Source organism: Chelmon rostratus, chromosome 18 (genome assembly GCF_017976325.1).
Source record: "Chelmon rostratus isolate fCheRos1 chromosome 18, fCheRos1.pri, whole genome shotgun sequence".
Classification (NCBI taxonomy): Eukaryota; Metazoa; Chordata; class Actinopteri; order Chaetodontiformes; family Chaetodontidae; genus Chelmon; species Chelmon rostratus.
The window spans coordinates 7481133-7499232 of NC_055675.1; the positions used below are offsets into that span (position 1 = coordinate 7481133).

Here is an 18100-nt window from a genome sequence, read left to right on the forward strand (position 1 = left end):
AAGGCCTTTAAACTTCCTCTTTCCACAAGATCCGTTTGATTCTAATAGAAATAGTAGGTGATTGTCTCCGCTGTGGAGGAGCAGTGTGATCTCAGACGCTGTTCAATAAACTCCTGACTCCTGCTTTTAACATTTGGACCTATTTTAGTGCTCAAAGGGGCCCTGTGATGATGAGCCAGATCGAAATTTATTAGTTTAAATGAAACCAGAGTGGAAAATTGTCTAAATATTTGGAAGGATTTTACAAGCTCGAGAGCTTCACTTCCGAATTAGGTGTTTTCCTTGACTGATGAACTTTTGCAGCGGCTTCTTAGCAACTAAAATTTCAACACGTGAGCTGGATCGTGTGAAGGTGTGTGCTGAGGGGGTGGGACGGTGCACGGCTTGCACTGGTGCATCCATATCAGCTTCTGCTTGTACTTGTCGGTATGTTCTGTGGCTGGATACTGTTACAGCGCAGCCTGGCGAGGTGTCAACATGATCTCCAGAGATCTGAGGGCCTTAGTCACATCACTTAGGAGGCATTAAATGCTTGAGGTGTGCAAGTGGGTAAGCGAGTTTTGGGCCTGCGTGCATGCGTGTGAACGTGCTCGCACATGCACGTGTGTCACTTTGAGAACAAAGCCTGACGCTTGTGAGATGAAAGCTGCAGGAAAAGACCAAACTAATCAAAGTTGACAAGGCAGCTGGCTGGATTTTAAACCCTTTCTAATGCAGAGTCACACGGCCGCGTCGCGTAATCACTCACCCTCGCTCGGGGCACACTCGCAGTGGAGGGTGTAGTACGTTAGCACAAGAAAACAGAAGGGGGAAAAAAAAGAGGGTAGAAAAAAAAAACCTCATATGGCAGCGAGTCAAACAGGTGTACGGGGGAGAAACTTGTCTGGCGGCATGTAGGAGTTTAAAGGATCTTTCTCATCGGGGGAAAAACAGAGACAAATTGGAACACAGATGCTGCCGTTACGGCAAACAGACTGGCTAATGCAATTACCCAGAATTCCTTGTGAGAGTGGTGTTTCGCTATAAAGACGCTTTATTTGTCAGTCACGAGCCTGTTATTATCCCTGGGCCTGTTATTACCCATACTCTTCTGGGATCAAAAGCTTGGAGCGAGGAAAAAAAGGAAACAATTGTTTTTTGTTTTTTGTTTTTTTTTCCTCCGCTGTCATCCACGCCATCCAAACCGCTCTCCGTAGAGGCAGTCGGACTCTGACGACATGCCTCATTCCTCACGTTCATTTGAGAATGATCTAATAGCACCTCGCTGTGCTCTATTAGTAAATAGCAAGATCTAGTTTTTGTTTCACAGTCTTTGTCCATGTTCTGGTTTTGAGTGTGAGCCTGTGTGCATGCACGTCTGTCTTTCTCTTTTTCCCTCCCTCCGTCCATCGCATAAAGAAAATGCATCATCTGGATTGTTTATGGGAGTTTAGGTAGCCCTGATGGGACGAGGAGACCGGGAGCCTTCACACTGTGGCAGAGTAGTGGATCTACCTGGCAATCGTCTAGGCACGTCACTGATGGCAGGCAGGCCCGTGCCTCGGCTGGAGGAGAGGGGGGTGGTGGAGTGGACTGAGGGGGACGCCATGGGACTCAGGTAGGACGGGTACGTCTGTTCATACGACCAGGGAGGAGAGGACTGGGACTGACGAGGGTCTGATGGGGAGAAATGGAGCGAGGGAAGGAAAGGAGGAAGGAGAAAAATAGCCCAGAAAGACATATAAAGAGAAAAAAACAGACAGGAAAAGAAAGAATAATTACCAAAGACCCATCGGCTGGTTCAAATGTCCCAATTTTTTTGGCTAAAATGGGCATCAAATTAACTAGAACATTCACAACAACTGTAGACATTATTAGTGTCTCTGTTTCTCTGTGCTTATGTTTAGAGGTAAGTATCAGTTGGGCGCGTTATGCAACATCCTCCATAATGACACATCTAATGTTTACCTTCGCAGAGATCTTCCTGTTTGCCTTATAAAACATTGTGCTTGCAGCTGAGGCACAGAGAGCCTTGCTGGCACACACCCAGGGTGTAAACACACCAGCAGACAACCACGAAAATAACCGCCGCACACACTTTATTTTGTGTGTCTGTGCTGCAACCCCAGCACAGAGCGTGAAAGTTGATTGATACTGCATTGTCTGCAGACTATTTTTATGTGTTGTGATGAAATTTGGGAACAAATGTGTCGTGATTTACGCTGTGTAATTCAGTGATTCCCAACTAGTTGCCAGGGAGGTGTAGAAAGACTGTGGAGTTGCTCAACTAATGTGGAAAAATAAAAAAAACGAAGATTTGATTGACAAAATCTGTCTGCTTGTTGAGTTAGCGGTGACTGAGAGTGCGTGGAAACTAGTTAGCAATTGGAGAGGTTTGCACAGTTAGCTAAAAAAAAAACACCAACGGATAAGAGGTTTAAATACATCACAGCTGCACTTGGATGCAAAGTCCAAGCTCAAAATATTCACTCTTGAGAAGCTGTGTGCTCTCGTGCATTTAAAGCTCAAGCCAGTGTATAGTCTCCACCCGCCGCCACACTGCTACGCTGTTTAACCATCCCTCAAATGATCCCCTAAGTAACACTACTAAGCCGTGCCATTGAGTAACTAAGAGCTAAATGATGACCTGTGACGAGCCTCCAGAGGTGTGGGCGATCAGGTAGCAGCCACTCCGAACCGTGAGAGATGGTGTTACCTTCTAGGATGTAGATTGATAGAGTGACGGAGCAGAGAAAGACAGACGACCTCGGAGGGAGCGTAACATACTACACTGAATATATAAAATATACAGATGTTCCTACTTGTTCAGTTGTTTGGATTTTTTTGGCAGTTTGGGTGTAACATAATGGGGAAAAACATAAAATGCCAAATTCTCTAGATTAATGCTTTTAAACACCTTTGAATGCAAAAATGTAGGGCTGAGCAATCTGTCTGAAACCAGTGCTGCAATATATATTCTGAATATTTTCTGATAAGAATATAAATCGCTATATGGAAAATTGAGTTGTGACAAAGTGTGTGGTGACAAAACTCTACTCATGCAAAACTGTAATGACTCTTAGATGATAATACTGAATATCTTGTATCCTTGGAACCAGATCATAAAAACATGATTTCACACATCAAAAGAAACACGGTAACTGAACAGGTAAAGCGTAAAAGGATTTTCACTCTGGATAAAAAAGCTTTCATTGTTCAGTACAGGAAAATAAGGTATTTGATATGATCTGATGGAATGACCCTCTGATAGATGACAGACACTTTGAAAAGCTCTTCTAGCCTGCAAATGCTGCGCAGCAAAACTGTTTTGTGTTTTAATGACACTGGACACTGTCGAACCCTGTAATCCGAGAGGAAAAGCGCTTCTTTTTTCCGCACGGGGGTCAGAGGTCAAGACGAGCTACTGAACAGCGGATCCCGCTCTACGACGCCTCGCGAGGCTGCTGCAACGGCGCTCAACGCCGGCGTCTCCTGGGTGTGAGGTCAGAGTTGAGAACGGGGAGCTCACCTGTTATCTGCGTCTGCCCCTGCGGGCTGAAGGAGTTGGCCACTGTGTTGAGAGTCGGCCGGGGGCCTTGAGTGGGAACGGTCACCCTCACCCTCATCCTCTCGAGCTCGCTAAGGCGGTCTGAGAAGAGACCGGTCTTGGGAGGGTCCTCGAGTTTCTGACGATGCCCTGCGGTCACACACAAAAGCAGTGTTTTATTGGTAACGAGCTGCACCAGCGACTGATGCGCCCCTGCAATAAAACAGAATTTTATGTGATGATAGTGTTTATTACGGCTCTGATGTTGCATATAAACCATATTTTTTATCAACGCAAGATGAAGCGCACTTCAGCTCTCAATGACTAATGATCCCAATTTGTTTGCCATTGTGTTGGCAGAGAGTTTAACGTCCTGTGCATTCAATGACTCAGTCCTTCTGTGTGCCATGGCTTACTTGGTAAACATAGTTTGTGCTCCTGAACAAAGAGGCGGCACAGAGGCTTTTGGGAATGGGATGCTACATCCTGCTAATTAAAAAAGGCAATTACTCTGTATCGGCTTGCATGAGAGAGACAGAGAGAGTTGAGGCCGGGCGATACTCAGAGTGAGAAGTTGCATGTATGCTTAGTTTTAACCTGAGGCCTCTTCCTCAGGTAAACACAGGCTCTCACGCCATCGCCCCATTATCCCCACAGGAGTCGTAACCTATGCCAAATATATTTTTACCCGTTCTTTTCCTGCATTCCTCTGCTGATAATTTTACACCCTTTATATCCCTGATTCTATTCTCATCGCTCTCTCGGGCTGGTAACTCTAGACTCCTCCAGAATACAGATGCAGTGCGAGCACATGGACTGAGCTCACAAAACAAAAGACAATATCTCACTTGCTCTGCCTGATCGAGCCGATTTCTAGCCCAGGGAACCACTGCAAAGCTTACCCAGGGGCCCAGGTGTAGACTGTAGTTTAGCAAAGGTGGGGTAAAAAGAGAGGCCTGTACACACATGGTCCTTTTCACCGCCGACACAGGCCTGTGTCAGTGTGTCTGTCTGGTCTTGCACTAGTTCCTCTGTAAAGGCGGTAAAGTAAATATCAAACAGAGGAGAGTAGAAACTCCTGCTGTGCTTGGCAGAGCTCCAGCTGGCAGACTGAAACGGCGAGCTACTTCAGAATCCTGCCCAACCTGCCTGCTGCCTGCGCTGCGAACAAAGGCCTGGCACTACACCTATAGCGCTGGGTGGGTGTCACGGAGGGAGAGGAGAGCAGATCTGAATCGCCATTACGAAGATCAGAGACCGCAGAAAACTGCCTCACAGGGGGGCGGCTCGCCCCCCTCCCCCTCCGGCCGAGGAGCTCGGCTGCACGTCATCTCCACCTTTCGCTCCCTCTCTGCAGATTTCGGGTCACCGTCACACGAATGCGAAACGGCAACGAAATAATCTGCCTCATCCGCTGTGTGGCATTTTTCCGCTACTGCGAGAAAAATGATTTCAACCTCAGAAATGCTTTTTCTAAACCATCTGACTCCTCAAAACAAATACATTTATTCTGGAACAACCGTGTGGAATCCTGCTCTGCAATGACTTGAGAATGGCGGCAGTGAAAATGCAGCCGGTGACAGTCAGACAGACCATGATTTTTATTACAATGACGTTACCGGACTGGCATCAAACAGTTCAAAATAAACAGACAATCTCATCATCTGCTGCTTTACATAGTTGCTTTGGAACGCGGATAATATCGGCTACTTAAAAACCTCAGCTTATTGAAGTTTTTTTTTGCTTTACAACATAATTCATGGCCATATTTCATTAATAATATTTCTCCATCGTTCCTGTGGATAATTTGTGCCTCTCGCTGGCATTCCTCATCTCTCTGCGCAAGCTGTGCCCAGTCAATCATAGCGTTTCCATTTTCAACAGACCGAATTTCTATTCTAAAAAAGCCTCGGGACACAGTGTGGCCTTTGTGCACAGCCCGTCTCCTAGTGATGGGAATAAATAGCAATGGGAGACCAAGGGAGATGAGGGGAGACAGAGGGGGACAGGCGCGAGGGGGAGGAGGCACATGGAGAGGAAGAGACCCTGATGACCAGTAAATTAAGAGCTCTGGATGGGTCTGAACCAGTCAGGAGACGCAGGCTCTGCGAAGAGTGCTGAGCACAGAGAACAGCGAATGGTGGAATAGTTAGAGAGGGTTTAGGATTTCGACATCCTTGAGGCAGGTCCAAAAATACGGACAGATATTTACATGCATATTTAAGGAAATGAAGATAATTCTGATGTGCATGACAAGCCAGCTCTCTGTCGCTGGTAACTTCAGCTTGTCGTCACAATTTCAGTGGCCCTCAGCTTCCACCCTGTGCTACCATACGGTCGAGAAAACCTATGGAAGCACCCCAGTTTAAAGGAAACCAACGTATTTCTTCTGCTATAGGAGAGCTGCATGTCAGCCACCACATTAAGGTCCAATTTACACTCCAAACAGCCAGACCTCAAGTCCATTAGTTTAGCGGGCCTTGACAGTAAATACAGTTTTTCATGAGTTAATTACACCTTTTAGAGGACAACTGTTGCCAAACACAAGACGTCTCAGCTGTTTTATCGGAACCCTAGCAGGGCGGAGGAATGAGCCGGGGGTATTTAAAGGAGCGGGAAAGGCGGATGATTTCACTGCCGTAGGGAAAGTCCCTGAGATTCCCATCATCCCTGTGAAAACAGCGGAGATTTTCGATAGCGCCTGCCACTTCCCTGCCCAGCCAGCGGCCGGAAACACGGACAGATTCAGACCAGATGTGAGCAACTTGCACACACACAGAAACACACGCGGAGGCGCGCGCATGCGAGAGCGGACGTATGCAAACACACGCCTGCGTATGCAGTAATGTGCATTTGCATACATGCATCAGGCATACACCCCTGCACATGCACAGTAAAGGCCTACACATGAGCACACACGCAGACACACACACACACACAAACACACAAAAAAAGGTTAATAATGATTAAATAACACCTCTATAGATAGTATCTGTAATCACACAGTTGCACACTGATCCTAGAATAGTATTATTACAGCCGTCCCAGAGACATAAGTCTGGATTCAACTCGCCCCGGCTGATCTGATAACAGTTAGTAAGAGCAAGTAGGCAAACAGAATATAAGTCCTCTGTAATTAATGGCAGCATTAGATTGGATCTGAGCCTGAGCACAGAGATCTTTGACGGATGGTTAGCTGTTCCCTCACATGTCCTGACTGAAAATATTCTCCCAAATACTCGAGAATTTTTAGCTAGAGAGTGGTTTGTACTGGGATTTTTTCACGACAAGGGTACCAATGTGCTTTTAACGACTTATTTCCAAGGGCTAAAAAGTTTAAAGGAATCGTTTCTGGGAAATATCCTCATTTGCTTTCTTGCTGAGAATTAGATGAGAAGACTGATATCACTTTTATGTCTGTACGGTAAGTATGAAGCTCCAGCCAGCAGCCTTCGAGCTTAGCATAGCACAAAAAGTGGAAACAGGGGGAAACAGTTAGCCTGGCTCTGTCTAAAGGTAATAAAACTTGTTGCAAACAGGATCTCTTTAGAGATGCCGGTCATTGGATTTTGTTACGTTCAGTTTCCTGATTATAGCTTCATACTTACTGTGCGGGCCTGAGAGTGGGCTTGATTCTCATGTCTCGGTAAGACATTTCCTAAATGTTGATCTACTCCTTTAAAGAACCTCCTCCCTCGTCCGACACGTCAAATTTCAGCTATCACTGCAGACGCACCAGTGGGAAAATCTCCTGCCTGCTGCCTGACCAAGTAATGTGAGGAACATGTGGCGCGCCAGAAAATCCTGAATAAATGGGATAATTTATAAATTTGGTGTCACGTCATGCCCCCTAAGCCCTTCATTCTGGTTTATGATCACAGAGCGCGATTGGATGAATGCATCTTTGGGGCTGATTCAGAAGAAAAACCCCATGCTCACGGAGCCTGGGTTGAATCAGCCAGTCTGTGCTCGCGTGTGTGCGTGAATGCGTCAGTCATCTCGCGGTGGAACGGCCAGTAAAGTCGATGAATGAACACGCTGGCTCCATATTTCACTTTTTTATTTGGAGCCCTTGCAGTGGCCGTGTTGTTTCTGCGAGTGGTCAGAAACAATGCATGATTTCAGGTGGCGATCTGAAGCTGGCAGAGCGTGGCTCGAGGGGAAGAGCCACCAGACCCCCGTGGTAGACGGGCGTCTGGTGTAAAGGGAGGGGAGGGAGGAGAGAGAGGAGATCATAAATACAGAATTTTGGTGGGGAGGGGGGAGAAAAGAGGAAGAAGTGAAAAAGAGAGAAGAGAGAGGTGGTGTGGGAGATGAGGCAGCGAGCGAAGGAGAGAAGGAGACGGAGAGAAAAGGGGGAGCCAGGCTGTCGTGGAGCGCTGCCAGCCGTCTGTGTGGTCCATGCGTTCCAGCCTGGAGGAAGCAAGCCAGGCAAGGGAAGGGCACACACACACACACACACACACACACACACACACGGACGTACACAACAATTCCCAAGGCGAAACATTTATTGAACACAAAAACACATTACATACACACTTGTACGATATTGTACGAAGTTTAAAGAGCGCACACACACGCTCACACACCGTTTGGCTTGTGTGTGGTTTTCAGTCGGGCTCCCTCTGCAGCTCTCTGCTCACGTTAGAGTGTTTTGATTCAGAACAGGGGAGAGCAAATCTCTCAGAGATGCGTTTTTTTTTTTTTTTGGGTGCAGTCCGACTCCGGACCCTCTTTCCTAATCTTTGTCTTCTTTTTACGATTCACTTTCTGCCTCTTTATTCTGCTGTCTTCCTCTCTGTCTCTCCCTCCCACTGAATGACTTTGTGTTTTGCGTTGTAAAGGCCTTGGCACCTCTTCAAGGAACTTCATAAGACATTCAACTGACTGACTGCCTCTGGAAAAGCCAGCAGTCTTTTTTTTTTCTCGCTCTCTCTCTTTTTCCCCTCCTCCCTCCCTCTTTTCATTCCTTTTCCTCCTGATGTTTTGGTGATTTTTATTTGTCCGTCTCCTATTGTTAAAAGCTGCTTTGAGTGAGGCAGCAGCAGATAGGTGTGGGTGTGTATCTGTCTGTGGGGGGGGGTTGAATCTCCTGAAATCCTCTGTAATTACCTGGATGCTTTTACATAAGTAGATCCTATTTTTTGGACGCGTTGCTTGATGCAGTCACTGACAAGGAATGATAATCCAGAGACATAAAGGGCCTCATATTCTTGTACATAATTCAAGGAAATGAAATTAAAGCTGGCTGACGTCACCTAAATAGTGTGGCACGATGTAATTAGCATCTGTGAGGATCTTAGCAGTTAGCACTGAGCATAAATGGCTGTTGTAAGAAACAAAGCCTAGGCCTCGCAGCAGGTAAATACTACCCTGGAAGTGCATGTAATGGCATGTGTGTGTGATGACACTGCTCGCAATTACGACAGACATGTCAACGAAGGCGTCTCACTTACTCATACTGCTTCCAATCTAGCAGCGCTGCAGATGGTGGTCTTTTTAAAAGACTTTTAATAGGGTGTAGCCTAGCAACCACTCCAGCACGGTTGTTCAGGTGTGTGGATGTTGCCAGCGAGTATGGGCAGCCTCTATTGCCCATCTCACATGTGGTGCGCCACAAGGCTCAGTTTGAGGTTCACTGTTGTTTTCTGTTTGCATGCTTTCTTTACGGGACATTATATAATAGAACAAAATATCATATTAGTGTTTATAATACGAGGCAATCTTGTCACTCTCATTAACTATCTTGATGATTTTATTCAGTCCTTACAACAACTCCTGCTCGTCCTACACAACTACAGCAGTCTGTCACTAAATGTTACACCTGTGGCTCTGGGTCCTTTGTTTTGATGCTCAAGTCAAGGGTGTTGTACAGTTCTGCTTTAAAAATACTACCTAGAATTTTCTATCTTCTGCTAGCCTGGAGAAAGTTATCCATTGCTTTTACTTCATCTCATTTGCACTAGTGTAGCTCACTTTATCAATGTGTAAACCAGAGTTTTAATCTCTCCATTTGCAGTCGTTCCAGTGCAGCAGCAAGGCTCCAAGGAGGATTCAAGGAGGTGCGAGCCCTATCTTACCCCTCACCTCCTTTCACCAGTTCATTTCGGAACTGATTTCAAACATTTGCTGATTACATTCAAGGCTAAATAAGGTCTAGCCCCAAAATACATCTGTCAGCCCCTTGTGAGCCGGATCACAGCCCGAGGTCCTCTGGCAGCGGTCTCCCGGCTGTTCCAAGGTCCAGGTTAGTAACTAGAGGCGACTGCGATTCCTTGCCAGAGAATCTTAGACTTGATACTTCTGCGTCAACTTTTAAGTCCCTTCGCATGCATTTTCATGGGAAGAATTTCCAGCCGACCATTAGCCACGTTATCTTGCAGATACTGTGAGTGTGGGTATGTGTGCGTCGCAGGAAGAGCTTGGCTTGGCAGACAGGTCTCCTGAACCACTAATATTGTCTGCAGGCCTGTAAGTAACCAGCGCCTCCTCACCAGACTTGTTAACACCCTGACCAAAATCGAACCAAAACACGACCCTGTCCCCAAGCCCAGAAACCCCCCAGACCCAGCGGCTTCGAACACAGCAGACACGGGCCTGACCGCTAACCTCCACCGCTGACACACACAACGCACACACACACACACGTCACTCACACTCAGTTATGCACAATAACCGCTGCAGTATGCCACAGCAAGACACAGTATGTGTGACGCCACAATGGTTTTTGTCACCTCCTATGTTTGTCTGTCATCAATTAACTATAATGAGAACAGTGGGTTTGGACAGAAAGCCTAGTATATTGTGTTATTACGGATCGGCTATTATCACTCAGGAAGTTTGTCTCAGCTGGCCGCAGCCTCCGTCAGGAGCAGCTGAAAGGAGACAGAGCCACCTATAAAAGCATATTGGTTTAAACAACCACTCCCTGTCTATTAGCTCAAAATGACATTTAATGAGGTCTATTAGCTCTGCTCCAAATCAGCACTGTGGCTACACTAGACTAATGACACCAATAACACACACTCTCTCTGCAAAACATGTCTTGTGGGTGCGCACATGCAGCAGCAGGCGCTAGAGGACAGACGTGCACGCATTTACAATCATATCTACATGAGCAAACGAGCGTGCACATGCCTGCGCGCTTGAAAACACACAGACACGTACATGTGCGCACACTCGCCGGGTTGTTGGTGCAGTGGCAAACCACAGGGTAACCAAGAGCTGTCAAGCGATTAAGCACAATGCGAGCCGCAGAAACCGAGTTAGCCTCCCGCTAATAACACAGTGGCCAGAGGGACCTGACTAACCACTTACCATAGCCACACATATACACACACACATTGTAAACCTCTGAGGAAAATCATACCACAGATCTTTAAACGAGGCCCCGCTGATATTCGTCACTCTGACCACGCAATTAATTGGCGAAATCTCAGCGCTGCAGTTCAGAGATATGAGCCCTGTTTGTTCACGGGTGGTCCAACTTGATCCCCCCTCTGACATTAGACGAGGAACCGCTGGGGAAATGACATCCCTCAGGAAGACTCATATGGCTACCATAAGGCTCATCAAACACGCCGACACAAAATGTCCTTCCTGAGTGAGACACCCACAGCCAGGCGTGTCATTAACAGGGAGCAAAACTGCCAATAACATCGGGAAACGTATAAAAATCAATAAAAGCGTGCAGAATGGGTATTAATTTTAGCTTTTCAGACCTGTTTGCAGCCCATGTTGAAATCAAGTGTTATTGTCAGCTTATTTTCCAGAAGCAGCGGCGTGTTTTTACAGAGAAGGGCCACAGAGTGCCAGTGTGTGTCAGGCTTCAGACAGCCCACTGTTCTTTCTCCATGTGTCTCTGTGTGGACCCCTCCCTGTAGGGGCCCGGTGTACCACAGGCCTCCTAATTACCCACTCGTTTAACACAAAATAGAGCTGTAATGGCCAACAAAGCGCCCCCCCCCCCCACTCCCAGCTACTCCATGTGTCAATGAAGCGTTCACAGATAGAATCACAGTTTTGGAGACAGCCGGTGCTCTCAGCTCTCCGAGTCTCCCCGTGCTGAAAACCTGGAGGAGGGGAGGCGCGGTTGAGAGGGCACATGTGTGTTTTGCCACCCTCCGACCTCAGCTTAATGACCCCTGAGAGGGAGACGTGTTCTGGCTGTAGTTTTTGGGTAAATTACACCGGCGCTGCAATTCTGGCCACTTAACAGCAAAGTAAAGAAGTTCAGGGGTTACGTATGATGACATACTCTTTATTGCTTAAATTACTGTCCTGAGACTGGAGTTAGAACACGCAGACCTCAATTCTAAAGTTTTATCTCAGACCACAAATTGGTCTTTGACAAAGGGAAGAATAATAGATGAAAGTGTAAAGTCTCTTCACAATGCCAGAATCCCCTCACCTGATGCCTTTGGTTTAGTCTCGTTTCACATGTGTCCGGGCTTCCTGGAAGGCTCCCTGGACACAAATCTAAGACTGCAACTTTGTTGAGACCAAACCGGGGCTTTTCTAAACAAATTGTGCTCCGGCTCCCATCTGCTCGCCACCAAATAACAGGACTTGTTTGAAAGTCATCTGACGGGGGACGGCAGATGCACAGGAAATGCTTTTGATCAAACAAGATGGCCCCGGCGCGGGGAGGGTCGGGGTGGGCGGAAAAGTGGGCGTGGCGGCGAGTACATGTGCGTTTGAAGACAAGCATGTGCCTTTGTTTCAGGGTGCGTGTTGACGAACGCCGAATGCTGAGTGTCTCAGGCGTTTCTTGGCACCACGCACAGCTTTGCTACAGAGGAGACTGATGGCAGCGCTAATCCTACTGTCCCCCGGCTCCTCCGTGTCTCTGCGCGCCCTGGTGCCATATGTGACGGGGCAGGCGGGCCGGCGGGTTGTTTGTGATGTGATATTGTTCATTGAGACGCCATGAGATGAGAATATGTTTTTTTTTTATGAATAGGGAGGAGGGGTTGGGGAAACAGCTGCATGCCAGACCAGTTGGCACTGACGGCTATAGTAAAGTTTTTTTTTCCTCCTCAGTTGTTTTTATATGGCCCATTAAAATGAGCTGATGCTAGCATTCCGCTACCCAGTGTACCCTCTCAGGAATATTCTGCCTCACTTTTTATTTCTCTTCGTTCTCTCAAACTGTCACATGGGAGGCCAGGCTGCTCTCTGAGAGGGAAACTTAATTAAAAGCCTGTTGATTGCTTATTAACACAATCAGAACTTTTTCCAGTAAAAGCTTCCTTTTTTTTTTTTTTGGTTAATTAGCTTTTTTATTAGTCGTCACCATTTTAGCTATGCATTTGCTGCCATTGGCTAGCTGCACAATCAGCCACACCCACAGCTAAAATTAAAGGGGCAGTCCGCCGATTAGTTTACTTGTCATGAGGGCTAACACTCTGCCTGTGAAAACAGCTCACAGTATAATGTCTTCTGTAGGGAGGGAGCTGTCTAAAATTTGAAAAACTACTCTGATTAAAATGATGTCACTGTCACGGCTTGGGGATTGAGAGATTTGGGCCTGTGTGACGAACTGGGGGTGCAGGGTTTGGGTGAAGGCCCTTGCATTGTGGGAAATGTAGGATCCAGTGTTTCTGGAGCTAGAGGGAGCTAAAAGCGAGGATATTTTGGCTTCTGCTGCTTAAATTTGACCGTTACTTTTAAAATCTGTCTCTTGTGAATCCCCCGTACTTTTCAAGTGCAATAACAAGTCGCTTGTCTTTAAAGGCAAATTAAAGGAAGTGTTGTTTGCTGTGAGTGTAAGCATATTCCCATAGTGTACTGTGTGTGCGTGCCTTTGTACTCACTCCTGGGCTCACGCGGTCCGTCCACGGTGACCTTTATGGCTCGGTGGTAAGTGGCCACTTGTGGCGGGTTGGTGAATACTGTGATTGTCAGCGTGAAGCTCTTCCCTGTGGTGACATCAAACAACATCAAATGACAAACCATCTGCAGGGACAATGACCTGCATTCATTGGTAAACCATCCCCAAGTCACAAGTGTGGTTGTGACTTGTCATAATGGCCAATACAAACTGGGGAAAATCGACTTTAAGAGGATTAACGGGAGACAACATGGGCTATTTGTGAGGGTCTATTTAGGTTCTTTGGCAGAACCTAAATGGAAGATCGACTGGGGGAGCCAGTATCTTGTTATCCAGACTTTCTCCCTGTCTAACTCAGTGCGAGTGGGCGAGAGGCATTTTAATAGTCACTTCCTCTCTCGATAATCCCCAGCAGTTGCTGCCTTGGGGTAGAGTGTGTGTGTGTGTGTGTGTGTGTGTGTGTGTGTGTGTGTGTGTGCGCGTGCGTGTGTGTGTGTGCTCCTGTGTGCATCCATGAGGAACGCGATGAATCAGAGTGCAACAGCCAAGTCAGCAGCAGCGCTAACGTCTGAGGTATGCAGATGCATCACGTAACCGTGGCTACGCGCAGGAAACAGGAAGCGGGGGGCAGGTTTGGTGCAGCGACTCATCTGCAGCAGCTGTCCGTTCAGTCGTGACCAGCTACCCGTGCGCGTCCTCCCCTCTTCTGCTCCACACTCCAGTTCACCGTAAACATGCCTCTCGTGGAAGCGATAAGATGATTCGGGGAGATAGCGGATCACAGGTCCAACAGGTGTTCCACATACCTGATCTGAGGTGCATGTGGGTGAACCAGAGCTAGTGATATGCGATAAAGTGGGACACCCAGTGCGTCACCTCCCTGCTTCCCTGCCATCATCCCTGCTGTCCTGCCTGCCATCTAATTCAAGCTCACTGTCGAGGCAATCTCATACACTGCTGCTCTATTAACTCTAATGATGTTATCACAAGTATCCAGTTACTCTCTGAATCACCTGTCCCGTCTAACCTTGCTGTCAAGGACTGTGGCACCATTTCAGCCCTGTAACGATCAATCCTTGTCCAGATCTGCTGGCTCTCCCCGCCTCTCTGTGCATGACTTTTATCTATCTAACATCCTATCAGATCGCTCTGCTTGTACTTATCGCTGTCATTGCCAGGTATTCATTTCAGACACCTCGTAGTCTGATCTCCCCTGGCTCCTATGTCACTTCCTGTGACTAGATTCTGTGTCACAGCGAAGGGACGCGCGCGGGGTCTCCGTGGCAACAGGTCCAGCCACTGTCCCTCCTCTGCTCTTCATACTTCGTCACCCCTCGTCCCTCCACGCTGTGCATCTGATTTCTTACTTTTATGCAGCAGAAAAGTCACCGGTGGAGCTGCTGACAGCGCTTATCACCATCAAACCTCTCGCAGGCGCCCGCTTGTGAGACTTGCAGAAAATAAGAAGCCTCTAAGAAAATATTTCCAGTGAGTTTGGAGAGGGTGAGGGCACGTCCTCGGTGCCAAATCGTAAATAAGACGACTTAGTAACAAGCCGGTAAATGATGCAAGGAGTCACTTTGGCGATGCCAAGTATTCAGGGAATGCCATTTGACCCAGTAGGAGGGCGCCTCTGCCTGACAGCCTGAGGACATGTGCAGAGCGATGAGCCGCGGGGCTGCGGCACCACCCAACATGTTAATAAGCCAGAGCTGAGTGGGGTCATGTCAGGTGAACATTAAGGAAAAGGTTTTTTTTTTTAAAGACCTGTTTCTCAATGCCGGATCAACACTTTCTCATGCAGCTGACGTTGGACTCATCCGCTCTTTGTCCGGAGCTCTGTTTGTTAAACTCAAGTGCAACGATCCAGAGTCGGAAACAGTGGCTTTGACAAAGCTTTTCTGTCTCACCTGGCATGAGAGATAAACAATAAATCAAGCACCCTCATTTTAAAAGCAGGAAGAGTGGACGCAACACGATTCACCACTCAGACTTTAGGAGACGGGCGGTGGGATTTGAGCCTTGAGTTAGAGATCATTATGTGGTTGCCATGAAGGGAATGTGACCACTAATCCACACCACTGAACCTAATAGCTCCTACTGAGCTGTAGTAGTGCACAGTGAATGGAGCGCAGAGCGTTTCAGGCCTCACCTCTGCCACTGCGGCCCACGAAGCGAAGGTCGTTGAAACGCGCTACCTGGTTCTTCATCACACCTGAGGCGTTCCGCAGCTCGGCCGAGTAGTTCTCGTCATTGCCCGCCATTACGGTGACGACGGTCCCATCAGGTATGTCTCCCAGGGCAACCACCTGTCAGGGGAACACAGGTCAAAGAGCAGAAAATCAGGAACTACTTAGGACAAAGTGTTAAGGGATTACACAGATTTCACCCTCGTTCTGTGATTCGAAATTGGTGAAATATATTATTAGATTTCTCTTCCTCTGCTCACAGTTAGAGAAAATTAGAAAAGTGATTATAGAACAAAATCTAATAGAGGAATTCCTTCAGTTTCAAAGCCAAAAGCTGAGTGGAGTCAAAGCTCAGCTCCATTCTCAGCTTCACTGATAAAAGAAGTCGTCGAGCTAATGTGACAGACTTGTTTTACATCACGCCATCCTCCTCCAAATCATGTTGATAAATGGATTTAATTTCACTTCACCGCTCAAACGCAGCCTTTAAAACAAAAGCGTCGAGGCCTCGTGTTATCATTTAGATTCCTGGATGCAGATAAAAGAGCGTGAGCGGGCCTACATAGCAGCAATAATTACAGAGCCGTAGTAATAAGAACGGTTAAATAACACATATATTTTAAAATGTGTCACATTTGATTTGGAGCCAAGCTTACAGCTACAAATTTCCATTTTGGTGCGTCTTTGATCCGTCCTTTAAATAATATCTGTCATGTAATTAATAGGGCCTTTCCTGTGAATTATCATGGGAGCAAAAAATTGTCAAGGCTTCAAAAATGCCTGAAGAGGCCTGAAGTGTACAAACAATTAGTCACTGCTGCATATTAAAATAGATTTCTTTTTAATTTGTTCTTCTGCTCATTAAAAGTTAAGCAACACTCAACGTGTAAACACTAATTAAAATAATTTAGTATAATCATTAAAGCAGTGGCTATAATGTGCCCCAGTGTGTTGTGGTATATTTTAAATATTTTTTTTAAACATATGAAAATTATTGTCCAATATAGAAAGAGAAAAATGAAAGTCATCACCATGGAAACACAGATTTGACTGTGGAATTGTTGTGTGGTTGGAGAGCTATTTAAATAAACCGTGATTATTATAGGTTACTGCATTAAGTGATTATTGGCAATAAATAACACCTAGTTTGTTTACAAAATGAAATCAATATGAACATGTGATTCATTACGTCTAGATTTACATTTGACCAAAGCTTTCACATTTTCTCGGGTTCTTTAAACATCACTTTAACCGGATGTTTTTTCACTTTGGAATTTATTTTCTGGATGTGTTTGTGTTGTGAAGCGACATTAAAAACCCCCGGATCGCTCTCAACTCGCGATGGTGACACACTGCACTTTTTCTTATTAAATCGCAACACAGAACAACGATCAGAGCCTGGAACAAACACAGGTGAGTGAAAGCAAACCGGGACACAAGGGGCGAGAATAAGCAGAAAACAGCTGCAAACTGCCAGCGGCAGAAAACGAAGTGAAGAGCTGGTGTTTTAAAGAAAATACACGCGCTCACTCATTCCTCAAATACATTTTTAGCTTAATTTGGAGGCTACAGCGAGCACCGACTCACGCTGTGGTTTACCCCCCGATCACTGCTGCAGCACATCACTGAGACGGGACTCACCTTGAAGGCGACGGGCAGCGTCTTGTTGCACCGCCAGTGGGAGGGCAGGACCGAGCACAGAAAGTTGGGGCTGTCGGTCCGGACCAGCTCGGCCGGGTGGTCGGCGATGATCTCGGCCATGCTGCGGTTTTCGTGGGGACGCAGTCTTGGCACCGCCGCCGCTGCGTCCGGCTGCCCGCCTGGGGAGCTCACATCGTTCATCTTCCCTGGGACCGGCTGGAGGCTATTGGACGGCGGACTGAACCTCCGACTGGCGCTGGGATCTACGGGAATTCGCATCACAACAGCGTGGATTATCAAAAAGAGCACCGAAGCCTCTCCAGCTCCTCTCTGTCTGTCTTTCTCTCTCTCGCACTCTGGGAGAAACTCGGGAGTGCGCGGCGCTGCTCGCTGAACCTCAGCGCGCCTGCCAATGGAAAATGGGACTTTGTGAGCGCACACCGCGTTTCAAAACCCTCTCCACTACAAACTTTAGTGGGCGCCTTCAAACGACATAAAATATACTTCTCGGGCAAGAAAAACAACCCTTGAAAACTTGATGATGTTTTAAATGACAAGCTCTTTTTTTCTAACTTCTCGGGGGAAGCGTCCATGCGCCATAACGCAGGCGTAGCTGCTCGTATGCGGATATAAATAACATCAAATAAATGTCCGAGCGCGTAGAAGCCTATACAATTACAAAAAAAGCAGATCTAAAATGGAACAGTCGAGCCAGATGCTCAAAAAAAAAAGTTTTTGTCTGTCTTCCTTTGGTGAAATGTCAAAGCGCCGCTCCAGGTGCGTCATTGAAGTCTTTGTGCCAAACTGAAAGGCTCTCAGAAACCCCGCAGGCTGTACACACACAAAAAGTTTTCAAAGTCAAAGGAGCAAGCTTTAACAATACTTAAGAGCTATTTATCACCGAGCGAC

The 18100-nt window shown here is 46.9% G+C and overlaps 1 protein-coding gene across 4 annotated transcripts in view; it reads right to left on the bottom strand.

Annotated features, from left to right (window-relative positions):
- runx2b (RUNX family transcription factor 2b) overlaps positions 1-18100 on the bottom strand; it is a 38517-nt gene that overhangs the window by 3076 nt on the left and 17341 nt on the right. For 3 of the 4 annotated variants that reach the window (XM_041958091.1, XM_041958092.1, XM_041958093.1), the window contains 5 exons: positions 17192-17454; positions 15514-15670; positions 13345-13449; positions 3509-3676; positions 1495-1656 (listed from right to left, as the gene is read on the bottom strand). In XM_041958091.1, coding sequence (XP_041814025.1) covers positions 1495-1656; positions 3509-3676; positions 13345-13449; positions 15514-15670; positions 17192-17454 — 855 coding nt within the window. The remainder of the gene's footprint in view (positions 1-1494; positions 1657-3508; positions 3677-13344; positions 13450-15513; positions 15671-17191; positions 17455-18100) is intronic. The other variant, XM_041958094.1, reaches the window with a different exon arrangement.